General features: G+C 34.4%; 1 protein-coding gene across 2 annotated transcripts in view; it reads right to left on the bottom strand.

Moving 5' to 3' along the window:
• TDRD3 (tudor domain containing 3) overlaps positions 1-18,063 on the bottom strand; it is a 201,414-nt gene that overhangs the window by 153,857 nt on the left and 29,494 nt on the right. The window contains exon 1 of one of the 2 annotated variants that reach the window (XM_032611498.1): positions 10,166-10,236. The exons of the other annotated variant lie outside the window; for it this stretch is intronic. Coding sequence (XP_032467389.1) covers positions 10,166-10,167 — 2 coding nt within the window. The 5' untranslated portion in view covers positions 10,168-10,236. Of the gene's footprint in view, positions 1-10,165; positions 10,237-18,063 lie in introns of those variants that run through there. 2 annotated transcript variants of the gene reach the window in all.

Genomic DNA, 18,063 nt, shown 5'->3' with positions numbered 1-18,063 from the left:
CACCACCAAACCACCTTTACAACAAATGCTAAAAGAACTTCTCTAGGCAGGAAACACAAGAGAAGGGAAACACCTACAAAAACAAACCCAAAACAATTGAGAAAATGGGAATAGGAACACACATAATTAATTACCTTAATTACCTTAAATGTAAATGGATTAAATGCTCCAACCAAAAGACATAGGCTGAATGGATATGAAAACAAGACCCTTATATATGCTGTCTACAAGAGACCCATTTCAGACCTAGGGACACATACAGACTGAAACTGAGGGAGTGGAAAAAGATATTGCATGCAAATGGAAATCAAAAGAAAGCTGGAGTAGCAATTCTCTTATCACACAAAATAGACTTTAAAATACAGACTGTCACAAGAGACAAAGAAGGACACTACATAATGATCAAGGGATAAATCCAAGAAGAAGATGTAACAATTATAAATATATATGCGCTCAACATAGGAGCACCTAAATACATAAGGCAAATGCTAACAGCTATAAAAGGGGAAATCAACAGTACCACAATAATAGTAGGCAACTTTAACACTCAACTTTCACCAATGGACAGATCCTCCAAAATTAAAATAAATAAGGAAACACAAGCTTTAAATAACACATTAAACAAGATGGACTTAATTGATATTTATGGGACATTCCATCCAAAAACAACAGAATACACTTTCTTCCTAAGTGCTCATGTAACATTCTCCAGGATAGATCATATCTTGGGTCACAAATCAAGCCTTGGTAAATTTCAGGAAATTGAAATTGTATCAAGTATCTTTTCCGACCACAACACTATGAGACTAGATATCAATTACAGGAAAAAAGAACTGTAAAAATTACAAACACATGGAGGCTAAAGAATACACTACTAAATAACCAAGAGATCACTGAAAAAATCAAAGAGGACACCAAAAAGTACCTAGAGACAAATGACAATGAAAGCACGATGACCCAAAACCTATGGGATGAAGCAAAAGCAGTTCTAAGAGGGAAGTTTATAGCAATACAATCCTACCTCAAGAAACAAGAAAAATCTCAAATAAACAACCTAACCTTACACCTAAACCAATTAGAGAAAGAAGAAAAAAACCCCAAAGTTAGCAGAAGGAAAGAAATCATAAAGGTCAGATCAGAAATAAACGATAAACGAAAAACAAATGAAGGAAACGACAGCAAAGATCAATAAAACTAAAAGCTGGTTCTTTGAGAAGAAAAACAAAATTGATAAATCATGAGCCAGACTCATCAAAACAAAAAGGGAAAAGACTCAAGTCAACAGAAATAGAAATGAAAAAGGAGAAGTAACAACTGACACTGCAGAAATACAAAGGATCATGAGAGATTACTACAAGCAACTATATGCCAATAAAATGGACAACCTGGAAAAAATGGACAAATTCTTAGAAAAGCACAACCTTCTGAGACTGAACCAGGAAAAAGCAGAAAATATACACATACCAATCTCAAGCACTGAAATTAAAACTGATTAAAAATCTTCCAACAAACCAAAGCCCAATCAGATGGCTTCACAGGTGAATTCTATCAAAGATTTAGAGAAGAGCTAACACCTATCCTGCTCAAACTCTTACAAAATAGAGAACAGAGAGTAACACTCCCAACCTCATACTACTAGGCCACCATTACCCTGATACCAAAACCAGACAAAAATGTCACAAAAAAAGAAAACTATGGCCAACATCACTGTTGAATGTAGATGCAAAAATCCTCAATGAAATACTATCAAACAGAATCCAACAGCACATTAAAAGGATCATACACTGTAATCAAGTGGGTTTTACCCCAAGAATGCAAGGATTCTTCAATATACGCAAATCAATGTGATACATCATATTAACAAACTGAAGGATAAAAACCATATGATAATCTCAATAGATGCAGAATAAGCTGTCGACAAAATTCAACACAGATAAATGATAAAAACCCTCCAGAAAGTAGGCATAGAGGGAACTTACCTCAACATGATAAAGGCCATATATGACAAACCCACAGCCAACATCGTTCTCAATGGTGAAAAACTGAAAACATTTCCACTAACATCAGGAACAAGACAAGGTTGCCCACTCTCACCACTCTTATTCAACATAGTTTTGGAAGTTTTAGCCGCAGCAGTCAAAGAAAAAGAAATAAAAGGAATCCAAATCAGAAAAGAAGAAGTAAAACCATCACTGCTTGCAGATGACATGATACTATACATAGAGAATCCTAAAGATGCCACCAGAAAACTACTAGAACTAACCAATGAATTTGGTAAGATTGCAGAATACAAAATTAATGCACAAAAGTCTTTTGCATTCCTATACACTAATGATGAAAAATCTGAAAGAGACGTTAAGGAAACACTCTCATTTACCACTGCAACAAAAAGAGTAAAATATCTAGAAATAAACCTACCTAAAGAGACATAAAACCTGTATGCAGAAAACTATAAGACACTGATGAAAGAAATTAAAGAAAATACAAACAGATGGAGAGATATACCATGTTCCTGGAATGGAAGAATCAACATTATGAGGAATGGAAGAAAGTATCTGCAAATGAAGCAACTGACAAAGGATTAATCTCCAAAATATACAAGCAGCTCATACAGCTCAATATCAAAAAGACAAACAACCCAACCCAAAAATGGGTGGAAGAACTAAATAGACATTTCTCCAAAAAAGATACACAGATTGCCAACAAACACATGAAAGGATGCTCAACATCACTAATCATTAGAGAAATGCAAATCAAAACTACAATGAGGTATCACCTCACACCAGTCAGAATGGCCATCATCAAAAAATCTACAAACAATAACTGCTGGAGAGGATGTGGAGAAGGGAACCCTCTTGCACTGTTGGTGGGAATGTAAATTGATACAGCCACTATGGAGAACAGTATGGAGGTTCCTTAAAAAACTAAAAATAGATTACCATACAACCCAGCAATCCCACTACTGGACATATTCCCTAAGAAAACCATAATTCAAAAAGAGTCATGTATCACAATGTTCACTGCAGCACTATTTAAAATAGCCAGGACATGGAAGCAACCTAAGTGTCCATCGACACTTTATTCAAATGAATAAAGAAGATGTGGCACATATATACAATGGAATATTACTCAGCCATAAAAAGATACGAAATTGAATTATTTGTAGTGAGGTGGATGGACCTAGAGTCTGTCATACAGAGTGCAGTAAGTCAGAAAGAGAAAAACAAATACCATATGCTAACACATATATATGGAATCTAAAAAAAAAAGTTCTGACAAACCTAGGGCCAAGACAGGAATAAAGACACAGATGTAGAGAATGGACTTGAGGACATGGGGAGGGGGAAGGGTAAGCTGGGATGAAGTGAGAGAGTGGCGTTGATATATATACACTACCAAATGTAAAATAGATAGCTAGTGGGAAGCAGCCGCATAACACAAGATCAGCTCCGTGCTTTGTGACCACCTAGAGGGGTCGGATAGGGAAGGTGGGAGGAAGACACAAGAATGAGGGGATATGGGGATATATGCATACGTATAACTGATGCACTTTGTTATACAGCAGAAACTAACACAACATTGTAAAGTAATTATACTCCAATAAAGATGTTAAAAAAATTATTTGAAATTTTTTAAAAAGTAAAAAAAAGTTTAAAAAAATAAATACATACATCATACCTACTATATGCCAGATACTGTTCTTGGTGCTGGGGATTCCACAGTTAGTAAGACAAAGGCCCTGTCCATGGGAGCTTAGAAATAGATCTATATACACCAGCATGGACAGAAGACAGAAAAACAGGCTGTAAAACAGTAACTATATAAATTCTTAAATTATCTACTAAGCAATCCTACATGTTATTTATTTACACATATAGATAAATACACTCTTTAATGACCTTAGAGAATACATGCAAAAATCATAACAGGGTTGCTTCTGGAAAGGGAAAGAAGGGGACCAGACTGAACATGTGTAAGGGAAAGGGTAAAGGGAATTTGTATCTGAAACTTCCCTTTTTTATTTAAAATTTTAAAAAAGTCATTGAACTAGCTAACAATAGTCAATTTTGGGTATTTAAAACACTGACTTTAGTATATTAATCTCTCTGCTTTATTTATTTCCAGAAAGAAGAGAACGTAAAGGACTAATCCAGGGAGATTCTATATCCACCTAATAAAAGTTCTAAAAACAAAAAACAGTATTGAAGAAACTAGCAAAGAAAAAAATAAATAAGAGAATTTCCCAAAGCAAACATAAGACATAATTAATGACTTGAGAAAACTCAGTAAGAAGGGAAAATTCCCAATACAGTAAGTGGGGGGGGAGGGGGAGACCCCAGACATGTAACTGAATTTTCAGAATGCAAGGGATATAGAGAGGGCATACTAAAAAACTTACAGACAAAATAAAAAGAAGGAGGAAAAAGGCAAGAAGGAAGACGAGTGAGGCTGACACCAAATTTACTCTGATTAATGTCCTCAAAAAGATGAAAGAAAATGATTTCCACTTATAACCCCATAGGTATCCAAAATATCACTCAGGTGTGTGGGCAAAACATAGTTTCAGATATGGAATACCTCAGGAAATTGACCTTTATCCATTCATAGGAAATTAAATTCCATCACAGGAAATTAAATTACATAAGGTTGTAATCTAATGAGGAAATGAAATAAACTAAGAAAGAGAACAAAACCAAAAAATGGACCCAACCCAAGAAAGCTGCCCTGTGCAGAGCAGCATGTTTAGCAGCAGTCCTGAGCTCTACACACTAGATGCTACTAGCACTCCCCAAGCTGGGACAACCAAAAATGTTTCCAGACATTACCAAGTGTCCTGAAGGAGGCGGAGAGTTACGGAAATTGCTAATTGAGAACCACTATCTTAAAAGAACTGAAGGAAATGATAATACCAAGCAATGCAAGGGGAAAAAAATGGGAATTAGAAACTCCAGGAGATACAAAAGGCTGTTTAAGAAAGAATATAAAATCAGAGCTTATTTACATGATTTTTTAAAAAGAAAATTTATAGTCACATTAATAAAAACACTATAAACTTAACTGCAGCTACAGTGTCAACCAGTAGGAAAAATAACAATGATTTAACTGTAGTTACATGACAAAATGTACATATCATCTACCTTGATACTATATAAATACAGATAAGTAAGAAGGGAAGCAAGTAATTGGCTCCTAAAAATAATAATATAATTTATTAGAGAGGACAGATAAATCATAGAACAAGGCTAAATATTCATATATGGCAGATAAATAAAATTAAAACTTATAAAGTCAAGACAGCTTGATAAAAGCATATTATATATTAAAAGAAGACAACAACCATCAGAAACATTTAAGAGTTAAAGTAGGATGGGGGAGGGGGAGAAAGATGGTTAGGCCAGGAACTACTGTTTTTCCTTACAAGTCCTTCAGTATCATTTTATTTTTTTTAAAACTATAAAGGTACATTACTTTGATAGAAGTTCTAACAATCATGTTTAGAAACAATTACATTTAGAAAAATCAATGATTACCTTTTACAAGAAGAAATTTACATAAATGAAAACAGAATACTAACATAAACCACAGATACACTGAAATTGCACTGTAACCTAATTTTTAAGTGCTATAATAGAACCATTGATTCAACTTATTCAACAAATACTTAATAAAAATCTAATATAAAGTTTAAATAAGTAAAATGACTTATTTGAATACCAAAGCAAGATTTAAGTCTATGAGCAATGCAGAGAGACTCTTGAACTGGGCAGTGTCCTGATTAAAAATTCTATTTTAGGTAGATTTGTCTGAAAAGTATAAATAAACCACATGGATGGGACAGAAACTGGAGGTAATAGTATCAGTTAGGAGGCTACTGCACAAATTTAAATGCAATGTGATAAGAACTAGTGTGTAAAATATGATAGTAATTGTCAAAACAGACAAATGGAAATGATGATGGGGTGGGTATGATGATGATGCTAATGATGATAACAACTGTGACGACAATAATATCAGCAAGTATTTACTGTGCTTTTAAATGTCAGATAGCACACTAATCATTTGCCATGTATTATGTCATTTAATTGTCATAAAAGCCCTGTGAGGAAAGTACTGTTTTACTCCCATTTACAAAATAAGAAAATAATAATACCATAATAATATGGTATCTGAGAGAAATGGCAAACTCAGTAAAAGAATGGCTAAAGAATTATTACTAAAACTTTTAAGACGCTGATGAAAGAAATTGAAGATGACACGAACAGATGGAAAGATATACCGTATTCTTGGATTGGAAGAATCAATATTGTTAAAATGACCATACTACCTAAAGCAATCCACAGATTCAATGTAATCCCTATCAAAATACCAATGGCATTTTTACAGAACTAGAACAAATAATTTTAAAACTTTTGTTTTTTTATTTTTAACATCTTTATTGGAGTATAATTGCTTTACAATGGTGTGTTAGTTTCTGCTTTATAACAAAGTGAATCAGTTATACATATACAAATGTTCCCATATCTCTTCCCTCTTGCGACTCCCTCCCTCCCACCCTCCCTATCCCACCCCTCTAGGTGGTCACAAAGCACTGAGCTGATCTCCCTGTGCTATGCGGCTGCTTCCCACTAGTTATCTATTTTACGTTTGGTAGTGTATATATGTCCATGCCACTCTCTCGTAAACACAAAAGACTCCAAATAGCCAAAACAACCTTCAGAAAGAACAGAGCTGGAGGAAACAGGCTCCCTGACTTCAGACTATACTACAAAGCTACAGTCATCAAAACAGTATGGTACTGGCACAAAAACAGACACATAGATCAACGGAACAGGAGAACAAGCCCAGAAAAAACTCACACACTTATGGTCAATTAGTCTATGGCAAAGGAGGCAAGAATATACAACAGAGAAAAGATAGTCTCTTCAATAAGTGGTGCTGGGAAAAATGGACAGCCACACATAGAAAAATGAAATTAGAACATTCTCTAATACCATACACAAAAACAAACTCAAAATGGATTAAAGACCTAAATATAAGACCAGATGCTATAAAACTTACAGGAAAACATAGGCAGAACACTCTTCAACATAAAGTGCAGCAATATTTTTGTGGATCCACCTCCTAGAGTACTGAAAATAAAAACAAAAATAAAAACAAAAAAAGCAGTGGGACCTAATTAAACTTAAAAGCTTTTGCACAGCAAAGGAAACCATCTACAAACGAAAAGACAACCTACTGAATGGGAGAAAATATTTGCAAATGATACGACCGACAAGGGATTGATTTCCAAAATATAAAAACAGCTCATATAGTTTAATATCAAAAACCAAACAACCCAATCAAAAAAGGGGCAAAAGATCTAAACAGGCATTTCTCCAAAGAAGACATACAAATGGCCAAGGGGCACATGAAAAGATGCTCAATATTGCTAATTATTAGAGAAATGCAAATCAAAACTGCCATGAGGTATCACCTCACACAGTCAGAATGGCCATCCTCAAGAAATCTACAAACAGCAAATGCTGGAGAGGGTGTGGAGAAAAGGGGAACCCTCCCACACTGTTGGTAGGAATGTAAATTGGTACAACCACTATGAAGAACAGTATGGAGGTTCCTTAAAAAAACTAAAAATAGAGTTATCATATGATCCTGCAATCCCACTCCTGGGTATATATCCAGAGAAGACTCTAATTCTAAAAGATACATGCCCCACTATGTTCACAGCAGCACTCTTTACAATAGCCAAGACATGGAAGCAACCTAAGTATCCATTGACAGATGAATGAATAAAGAAGATGTGGTATACATATACAATGGAATACTACTCAGCCATAAAAAGGAATGAAATTTTGCCATTTGTAGCAACATGGATGGACTTGGAGGGCACTGTGCTAAGTGAAGTAAGTCAGACAGAGAAAGACAAATACTGTATGATATCACTTATATGGAGAATCTAAAAAATAGAACAAACTAGTGAATATAGCAAAAAAGCAGACTCACAGAAAGCAGAACAAACTAGTGGTTACCAGTTGTCAGGGGCAACATAGTGATAGGAGATAGTAAAGGTACAAACTATTGGGTGTAAGATAGGCTCAAGGATGTATTGTACAACACAAAGAATATAGAAATATTTTATAATAACTGTAAATGGAAAGTAACAGGAAGGAAGGAAGGAAGGGAGGAAGGGAGGGCTGAACACTATTCTATTAGCCTAAGGAACTGTATCAACTGGTTACTGACCCAGTAATCATACCTCCCTTCATACCATAAAGGTTTTGAGGCAGAAGGAAATAAGCAGAGTTAACTGAAGGTAGAAGGAAAGTGGAAGGAAACTTTAAATTCTGTAAGTATATTTATGGCAGATACAAGAAAAAAACGTCACGGTACTGCAATGTTCTCTGTAAAAGGTACATGAGACTCTAGTTATCTAAGGCCACTTATAACTCAGTCAACATTTCTTAGAAAAGAGTAAAGAAAAGATTGGGCCTGTGGCTTGTTTAAATAAATACATAAAATATATTTATCTTATATTTAATAAGATTTAGCCTTTATTTGCAAATATGTGCTCATTGAAAGATCCTCCTTATCTTTATTCCCATGAATTTAGCATTTTACCAGTTAGAAAAGCTTTTGGCAACCTAAAACTTTTTCTGCTGTCTTACACTCTCAATCATTTATAAAACTATCAAACAAAACTTGTGCTGGCATCTATTCCTGAAAGACTGCACTTTATATTTTTACCTTTCTCTGACTAAATAAGTGGCCATTCATTCCTAACTACTTGTTACATATCTGAAATGAAGATTAGCTTATTCTTATAATTAAAAGAAATTTAAATTATTTGCACTGGAATCATATATCTCAAAAATTAATATCACTGAAAAAAATCTAACTGGTAAAGGCAGGTATACAGTAGGTAGTAGATCAACCACTTATAAAGTTAGCATGAAAGTTATAAGTCTAAAGTAGTAAAATCAACTATAACTACAATGTTAAGGGGTACACAAAATAAAAAGATATAAAATGTGATGTAAAAAACAAAACATGGAGGGGGAGTAAAGTATTGCTGGGGGCATGTGAAATAAGTGAAGGGGATTACAAAGTACAACTTCCAGTTATAAAGTAAATAAGTCATGGGGAGGTAATGTGCAGCATAGGGAATATAGTCAATAATATTACAATAACTTTTTATGATACAGATGGTAACTAGACTCATCATGGTGACCATTTCAAAATTCATATAAATACCAAATTACTACGATGTATACCTGAACCTATTATGGTATGTCAATTATACTTCAATAAAAAAACTAATATCAAAGTCCAATTTTTGTGAAAAAGTATATTCTGCTGCATAAAACAATTCAAAGGAAAATATTATTCATGACTACTATCTATACTTTAATAACCCACTACATTCACAATATTATGTACTGTTTTAGTAAATATCTATATAACACAAATCCGTTTATATGTATATCCCATTTATATTACAAGAGATAAACACTAATAATTAATACTCCAGAGAAATAATCTGTCTTTTCTAAACATTTTAAAATTCAAATTAAATTCTGAATAAATAAAATATTCACCACAGATAAAAATCACAGAGTAGAAGTCTAAAACATATAAACATTGTGCTAAAAGACAAAAAAGCAATGGCTATAGATAACTAGATAACACACTCAAACTCATTATGACCAGCTAGAACATAAAGATATTTTCCCATGGGTAAAATAAAGGGATTGGACAACATGACAAAGTAGCTTCCTGTTCAGAACATCCGAGTCACAATTACGAAGAGATACATTCAAAATAACATTACTTTGCTCAATGATACTCTAGGGCAATGAGCTAGCCTTCGTTTTTTTCAAATTAAGAGTAGACCTAGTCAGTATTCTGCTTCAAGTGTACAAAACTTGAAACATTTAAGGAAACTGTAAGGAAATTTTAAAAGTTAAAAGAATGATTCATTGGTTATTAATTCCACATTCTTTTACCATTAAGAAAGTTCTACAAAATTAGAAATATAAAGAGAAACACTGTGTTCCACAAAGCAGCAAGAGACGGTCACTCTCAACCAAATGAACAAAATAAATTGAATGAACTACAAAATCACAGGTTTTTAAACTCATCAGAGCAATGAGGCCACAAAGAAACTTACATGAACTAAATTCTAGAGGGTGGCCAGTCCTTCATAAAAGAGACACAAAATTGTTCCATCCTTTCTGAAGAAAGAGGAATTTACCACACTTGAAGAAAGACAAATCGGCCAGACTTTCAACTTTTTACAGCCACATACAGTCTGGCTTCACAGATAAGAAAGAGAAAAACAAATATCGTATGCTAACACATATATATGGAATCTAAGGCAAAAAAAAAAAAGCATGGATTTGAGGATATGGGGAGGGGGAAGGGTAAGCTGTGACAAAGTGAGAGAGTGGCATGGACATATATACACTACCAAACGTAAAATATTTAGCTAGTGGGAAGTAGCCATATAGCACAGGGAGATCAGCTCGGTGCTTTGTGACCACCTAGAGAGGTGGGATAGGGAGGGTGGGAGGGAGGGAGATGCAAGAGGGAAGAGATATGGGAATATATGTATATGTATAACTGAATCACTTTGTTATAAAGCAGAAACTAACACACCATTGTAAAGCAATTATACTCCAATAAAGATGTTAAAAAAAAAAAAAAAGAATCCCAAGGATTTACAGCCACAAGCAAGTCTGCAATTAATGGCCAACTCTCACACAGGCTTTTACCAAGTGCTCAAGCATTGTATGCCAAAAGCTGGAGGCGGGGGAAGAGGGGGCATGGGAGGTGGTGGGGGTTGGGGGAGAGAAAGTCCATCAGAGGCAATCTGGGCTTTTAGGTACAGAAGGCAGAAGGCTGGGTCCAGAGCAGGGTATCTGAAAGGTACCCTCTGAACACTTCAGGCTTTCAACTGCAAATAACTATGGGCAGGATAAGAGAGAAGCAAGAACTTCTCATCTCCTCCCACCTTCCTCACTCCCACATCTCTAGGCACTCCAAGTTTAAACTACAGGCAGTGAGATAAGAGAGCTGAAAGAAACTATTCCAAGGCTCTCCAGGCTTTAACAGAGTAAACAGGCAAAAGGGTTTAGAGAGCAATAGAAAGTAGAACATGAATCATGAATCTGAGAGCTGGGCAGCAAAACAGAGAAACAGATCTCCCACAGTTTCATAGCTGGCAGCTTAGCTGAAGGAAGAGCAGAACTCTGGAAGTTAACACTGCTAAGATCCCAGGTTCTGCCGAAGAGAAAACTGTGATCCTATCCTCAAAGCACCTGAAACCAGTGGTGACCTGACTCAAACTAACACTGAAAAAAAGCCATCGTAACCTCAAATCTCATTACCTCAGGCTTCCCCATCCCACCCCTCTCCCAAATCTAGAAGAAGGGTATGGAAATGAATACTATTTATTTCATTTTCTACAGTTCTTTTATACAAAAAGTCTAGCCTGCAATCAAAAATTATATGGCATACCATAAAGCAAATATATATATATATATATATATATATATATATATATATATATATATAAAACAATCAAGAGATGAAATAGGCAGTAGAAACAGACCATAGATAAAGCAAATGTCAAAACTGGCAGGCACTTGAAGCTAGCTATGATAAAAATAAAAAGATCTCATGAAAAAACTGAACAGTAAGCAGGAAGAGCTGAGGATTTTCAAAGGATATATAAACTATAAAAAATAGAAATGCTAAAAATAAAACATACAAGTTAGAAATAAAGAATTCATAGATAGGTTTTGCAGTAAACATGACACAAAAGAGGAAAGGATTGGTGAACTTGAACATAGGTTAAAAAGGAAGTAGATAACTAAAAAAAGGTAGAAAATTAACAGAATGGAAAATCCAAGATAACAGAGTCTAACATGAAATGTCAGTGGAGTCCTAGAAAAGAAATAGAAGTGAAAATGAGGCAGAAGAAACGTATGAAAAGATAACACCTGCATAATTTCCAAAACCGATGAAAGATACCAAACCAAAGATGCAAAAACTCAACACTGTGGGGTTCACAGTGAATAAACACAAAGAAAACTACAGCAAGGCACATCTCAGTTAAATTGCTGGTGGAAAAAATAATAAAAAACAAATCTTAATAGAAGTGAGAGAATTAAGACACATCATATACTGAGAAAAAAATATAAGAATTTCCACTAACAATTCATTCTGGAGAAAATAAAACTGTATCTTTAAACAACTGAAAAAGATAACAACCTATAAATCTATATCCAGAGAAAATATCCTTCAAAGAGAAAAATGAAATAAGAGATTCCTAGATAAAAGCTGAGAGAAGTTACCACTAACAGACACACAATACAAGAAATGCTATAAGAGGTTATTGATCTTAAGCAAAATAATACAAGATGAAACCACAGGAAAGAATTAAAAGCATCTGAAATGGTAAACATGTAGGTAAATATAGAAAATCTTTTTAAACTACCTATGACCAGCTTTCCTGTGACCAGCTTTCCCTGACACCTTAGAAGGTAGATTTAGAAGTTCCAAAGGAGTGATTTCCAGCAGGTTCTGCCAGTGCAGGACCACAGCAACTTCTCTCCCATTCAGTACCCTCTTCAATGAGGAATGAATCTCAGACCCCAGGACAAGGCAAGTTCTTCCTCCTCAGGCGTAGTAGCTGCTCCTTATATCCTCTATTGCTATATTTTTTTAAATTCTCTTTGCTTCTTAGAACTCCTCATTACTCCAATCTCCTGTTACAGTTCATAATGTTTATATGAAATTTTCTCTGTTCAAGTTACCATGTTGGTTTCACTCTCCTTATTGGAACCAGACTGATACACTACCTTTGTCATATACTAAGTTTCCATTGTTTAGGTGTCTAAACAGGAAGTCCAATTCTGGACTTTCTGTTCTAGTTCCCCTTTTACCAAGGAGTTGTTCAATCAATTTTTAAATTTCTGGGTGGAAGAGGCTGTTTTTGCTTTTGGTAGTAAAACCTAGTTTTATTGCATTGTAATCAATAATTGTAATACTTCTACTTTATGAAAATTATTGTCTTGAGACCTAATATATAACCAATTTTGTCAATGTGTCATGGGCACTCAATAGAAACATGTATTCTCTGTTTTCAAGGTGTAGTGCTCTGTATACACCAAATACCAATCTTATTGACTCTATTATTTAGATCTTCTATCTCCTTTTTTTTTTTTTTGGTACACTTCATCTGTCTACTAATGAAAGTGGTATATTAAAATCTATTATTGGTATGTTTCTATCTATGTGTCCCTACATCTCCTGTGGGTTTTATTTCTGAAAAGTGGTTGATAAACTAAATATTCATAAGTGTAACATCTTAACTGTGGAGTGTGGGTTTAAGCATTAACCTTCTCTGTCACATTTAATGTTCTTGGACTTGAATTCTGCCATATCTGATATAAAAATCACTATCCCTGCTCTCATATTGTTTCCATTTGTCTGGTATACTGTTATCTATCCTTTTATTTTCAGCTATTCTGAATCACATTATGTCTCTTACAAACAGCATACTGGGTTTTGTTACATGAACCAACATTTTTTAAAAATTTTTCAGTAAAGCTCATTTACGTTGATCGTTATGACTGATATATTTGGTCTCAATTTCATCATCATAGTTTATAAATTGTGTATCTTGTTATTTTTAGCATGTTTCTTTATCCACAGGATGTGTATTCTTTGCTATTTTGTTAAAGAAAGTTTTTTTGGTTTTTACAAAGGTCTGTATTTTTGTTTTCATAGTGCCTTTGTACTTATACCTTTTTTAAATTCCCTTGAGTCTCATTTTCTCTTTTAAATTTTTAATGTATGATTTATCATGTTGATATTCTTAAATACCTACTGTTGATATTCTTAAATACCTAGTGCCCTATTTTCCCCCTCCCCTCTCCTTTCCCTCCTGTTTTCCAGTTACATTATTTCTAATGCTGTCACAATATATAATACTTTTATATTAGTAGTCCATTCTCACACCAATCTTGTTTTAGTGTTATATGTATATTTATACATTTTTTAAATGCTCATCATCAGTCCTTTTGGTGAATTTTTCCCAATCACCTGCTGGTTGGATGAAGCTCACCTTCTAGATTCCTCAAGAAGGACTGAGGGGTAGAGATTTCCCTAAGTTCTGGTTTGCTGAAAACTATGTTTATATAACCATATTTAAAGGCCAGCTTCACTGTATATAAAATCTGGAATTATTTTTTCATTGACTTTTTTTAAAACACTGTTCCACTTTGCCTTGCTTTGTATGTTGGTTTTGAAAAGTTTGATGCTAGTACAGTTGACCCTTGAACAACATGGGTTGTTGCTTACTTATACACAGGTCCACTTATACACAGATTTTTTTCAATAAATATTATAGTAATACTATACTATCTGTGGTTAGTTGAATCTGCAGATGCAAAACTGTGGATATAGAGGGCTGACCATGAGTTACACATGGATTTTCAACCACGTGGAGAGTCAGTACCCCTAACCCCCACATTGTTTAAAGGTTAACTATAAAATTTTTTGCCTTTCTAAGTTATTTGGGTTTTTTACATGGAGTCTTAAGGAGTTTATTATCTTTGATATATTAATATAATAATTTTACTAACATGTATTGGAGTTACATGTTGTGGATTAATTTTTCCAGGTTCTTGGTATACTTTCAATGTGTGGATTCAGATCTTTTCTATCTGGAAAGTTCTCTTGAATTACAGTTTCAGGTATTAGCTCTTTTCAATTGTTTTGGTTTTCTTCTTCAGAGATTCCAAGAAAACAAATATTATTCCTTCCCTAACTAATTCTTCCATTTCCACTACTTTTTTTCTGACATTTTTTACTTCCTTATGTCATTTTAATTCTCATGGTTACTTTCCTTTTTTTTTGATGCTCATTAAATTTTCATATTAGTCTATTATCCCTTTGGCACCTTGGAATATATTCTTCATTTCTGGAATAATTTTGACATTTTCTTCTATTTCTTTTCTGAACTCCATCAATTCTTTTTTTAATTTCTTTTTTTAATGGACAATTTTATTGTCCATTTCTGTTTTCAGTTTTTGAATTTCTGATTAAAATGATTTTTCATATTCTCAAATGTTTATTAGAGTAAATTTAATTGTGTTTGGAGTATCAACTTACAGTTTTTTTAATACTTCATGGTGTGCATTTGAGGAGAATTTTCCTCAGTTAATTTGTGTACAAATTTGTTTCCTGATTTAGAAACTTTTTTTTTCATTTTTTGTGCTGTTGACCTGTTTTACAGTATTTCTAGTCTAATGTCACCCTTTCTTATCAATACCAGGTACTATAATGGGGTGGTTGGTTGGTCTGTTTCCTTAAGTGGTGGGGAGGGGGGGGCCGAAGTAGTTTTTGTAAATCCTGCAATTTGTGATTCAGTTGTCTTGTAAGATTCTAACTTTCCCCTTATTTTTTTCCTCTTCACTATCCAAATGCCAAAGGAAACTACTTCCTACACTTTTGCCTTTTTTGTCTCCCAGAAGCTATGTATTTGTAAGATTATGCATTTGAATAGTGCTTGCTCTTTGAAATCAATCTTAACCCTTTAAATAGAGTCTATCCCTTTAAATCACATGCCTGTTCCTTTATATAACCATCTATCTCTTTAAGTTGCATGCCTGGCCCATTATACAACAACTATCTCTTTAAATCTCCCACCTGGCCCTTTATTTGGAACCTGTCCCTTTAATATATGCATAATTTGAAATACCTTCCTGACATGTCAAGTTACTTTAGTATTTTCAGTTTTAGGGTAGATTTCATCTTTCTGGTTTCACTCTCAAGCCACTGGCATCTCTCCTCTGCTTTCCCTATAGCCCTGAATCATCAAGCCCCACAGTGGGACAAGTTTGAAGTGGGAATGTGTGGAACAATGGTACTGGTGTTTGTTAACTTTCTTTCTTACCCTCAGCTATTTAATAGTTTCAGCATTCTCCACCTTCACATAATGTTGAGAGTAAGCTTTTACATAGAATTTTCTTAGGTATAGTTTGAGAGGCGATTTTGGAGGCTGTTAACTACACTACCATCATTTTCTAACTATCATAAGTTCCAGCAAGCTTTGTTCAATAAATAGGTAAGCTGATTCTAAAATTCATATGGAAATGCAAAGGATCAAGAATAGGCAAATTATACTGAAAGAAGAGATGAAAACTTGCACTAATTGATATCAATACTACTATAAAGCTTCATCCATCAAGACTGTGATATTGGCATGAGGATAGTCAGACAAAACAATGACACAGAATAGAAACTAAATATAGATGCACAAAATATGGTCAATAGATCTTCAACCAAAACGCCAAGTCAATCCAATAGGGAAAGAAAATCTTTTTAACAAATGTTACTGAAAAAAACTGAATCCTGTATAAAAAATAAAACTCAGCCTCTTTCCCACTCCACACACCAAAATTCATTTGGTCATATACGTAAATATAACCCTAAAGCTTCTGCAAGCAAATTTTAGAGCACTTTCACAAACTTAAGATAGGCAACAATTCTTGGACAGGTCATAAAATGCAATAATCATAAAAGAAAAAACTGATAAAATTGATCTTCACCAAAACTAAACATTTCTAATATCAAAAAATAACATTAGTGAAAATAAATTGAAAACCCATAGATGGAAAAAGTATTCATAGTATGTGTATCAGTCAAAAGATTTGTATCTAGAACATATAAACAACTTCTACAAATCAATATTAAAAATCCAACAATCCGGCCTTCCCTGGTGGCGCAGTGGTTGAGAGTCCGCTTGCCGATGCAGGAGAAAGGGGTTCGTGCCCCAGTCCGGGAAGATCCCACATGCCGCGGATTGGCTGGGCCCATGAGCCATGGCCGCTGAGCCTGCGCGTCCGGAGCCTGTGCTCCGCAACGGGAGAGGCCACAACAGTGAGAGGCCCGCGTACAACAACAACAAAAAAAAAATCCAACAATCCAATTTTTTAAAAAATAGGCAAAAGACTCAAATAGATACTTCAAAAGAGAATATATACACATATTTACGAAACAGACTCACAGATATAGAGAACAGATTTGTGGTTGCTGGTGAGGGGGCAGGGGGGTGAGAGAGGGAAGGATTGGGAGTTTGCAATTAGCAGATGCAAATTAGTATATACAGGATGGATAAACAACAAGGTCCTATTGTATAGCACAGGGATCTATATTCAATATCCTGTGATAAACCATAATGGAAAAGAATACAAATAAATAAATATATATATATATATATACACACACACATATAGCTGAATCATTTTGCTGTACAGCAGAAATTAACACATTATAAATCAACTATACTTCGACACAATTTTTTAAAAAGAATGTATACAAACGGCCAATAAGCACATGAAAGCATACTCAACATCTTCAGTCATCAAGCAAATGCACATTAAAACCACAATGTGATATCATTTCACTCAAGCATGAATGGCTAAAATTAAAAGGACTGAAAACACTGGTGAGGAAATAGAGAAACCAGAACTCTCATACATTGTTGGCTGGAGTGTAAAATGTCACAGCCACTTTGGAAATAAAGGTAAACATAAATCTACCCTATGGGCAACTATTTCCACTCCTTGATATTTTATCCAAGAGAAATGAAAACACACGCCCACAAAAAAACACTTGTACAAGAATGGTCACAGTCTTATTCCTAATAATCAGAAACTAGGAACAGCCAAAATGTCTATCAAGAGGAAAATGACTTAAAAATTATGCTATACTCAAACATGTAGTACTACTCAACAATAAAAAAAATAATGAACTACTGCTACAGGCAAGAACATGAATGAATCTCAAAATCATTATGTTAAGTTTCTAAAAAATCAGACAAAAAAATACTCCATTTTTATGATGTCCAATTACAGGAAAAAATTCAGGATGACAGATGTCAGAAAAAGATGACCTGGGGGCAACAGGCCAGTGGAAAGGACAGAGCATGAGAAAGCTTTCTTGGGTGATGGAAATGTTTTGTCTCTTGTTTGGGATGGTGGCTGCATAAGTGTA

This window comes from Phocoena sinus, chromosome 18, assembly GCF_008692025.1.
Source record: "Phocoena sinus isolate mPhoSin1 chromosome 18, mPhoSin1.pri, whole genome shotgun sequence".
In the NCBI taxonomy this organism is placed as follows: Eukaryota; Metazoa; Chordata; class Mammalia; order Artiodactyla; family Phocoenidae; genus Phocoena; species Phocoena sinus.
This window is presented reverse-complemented; position numbering and strand designations above follow the sequence as displayed.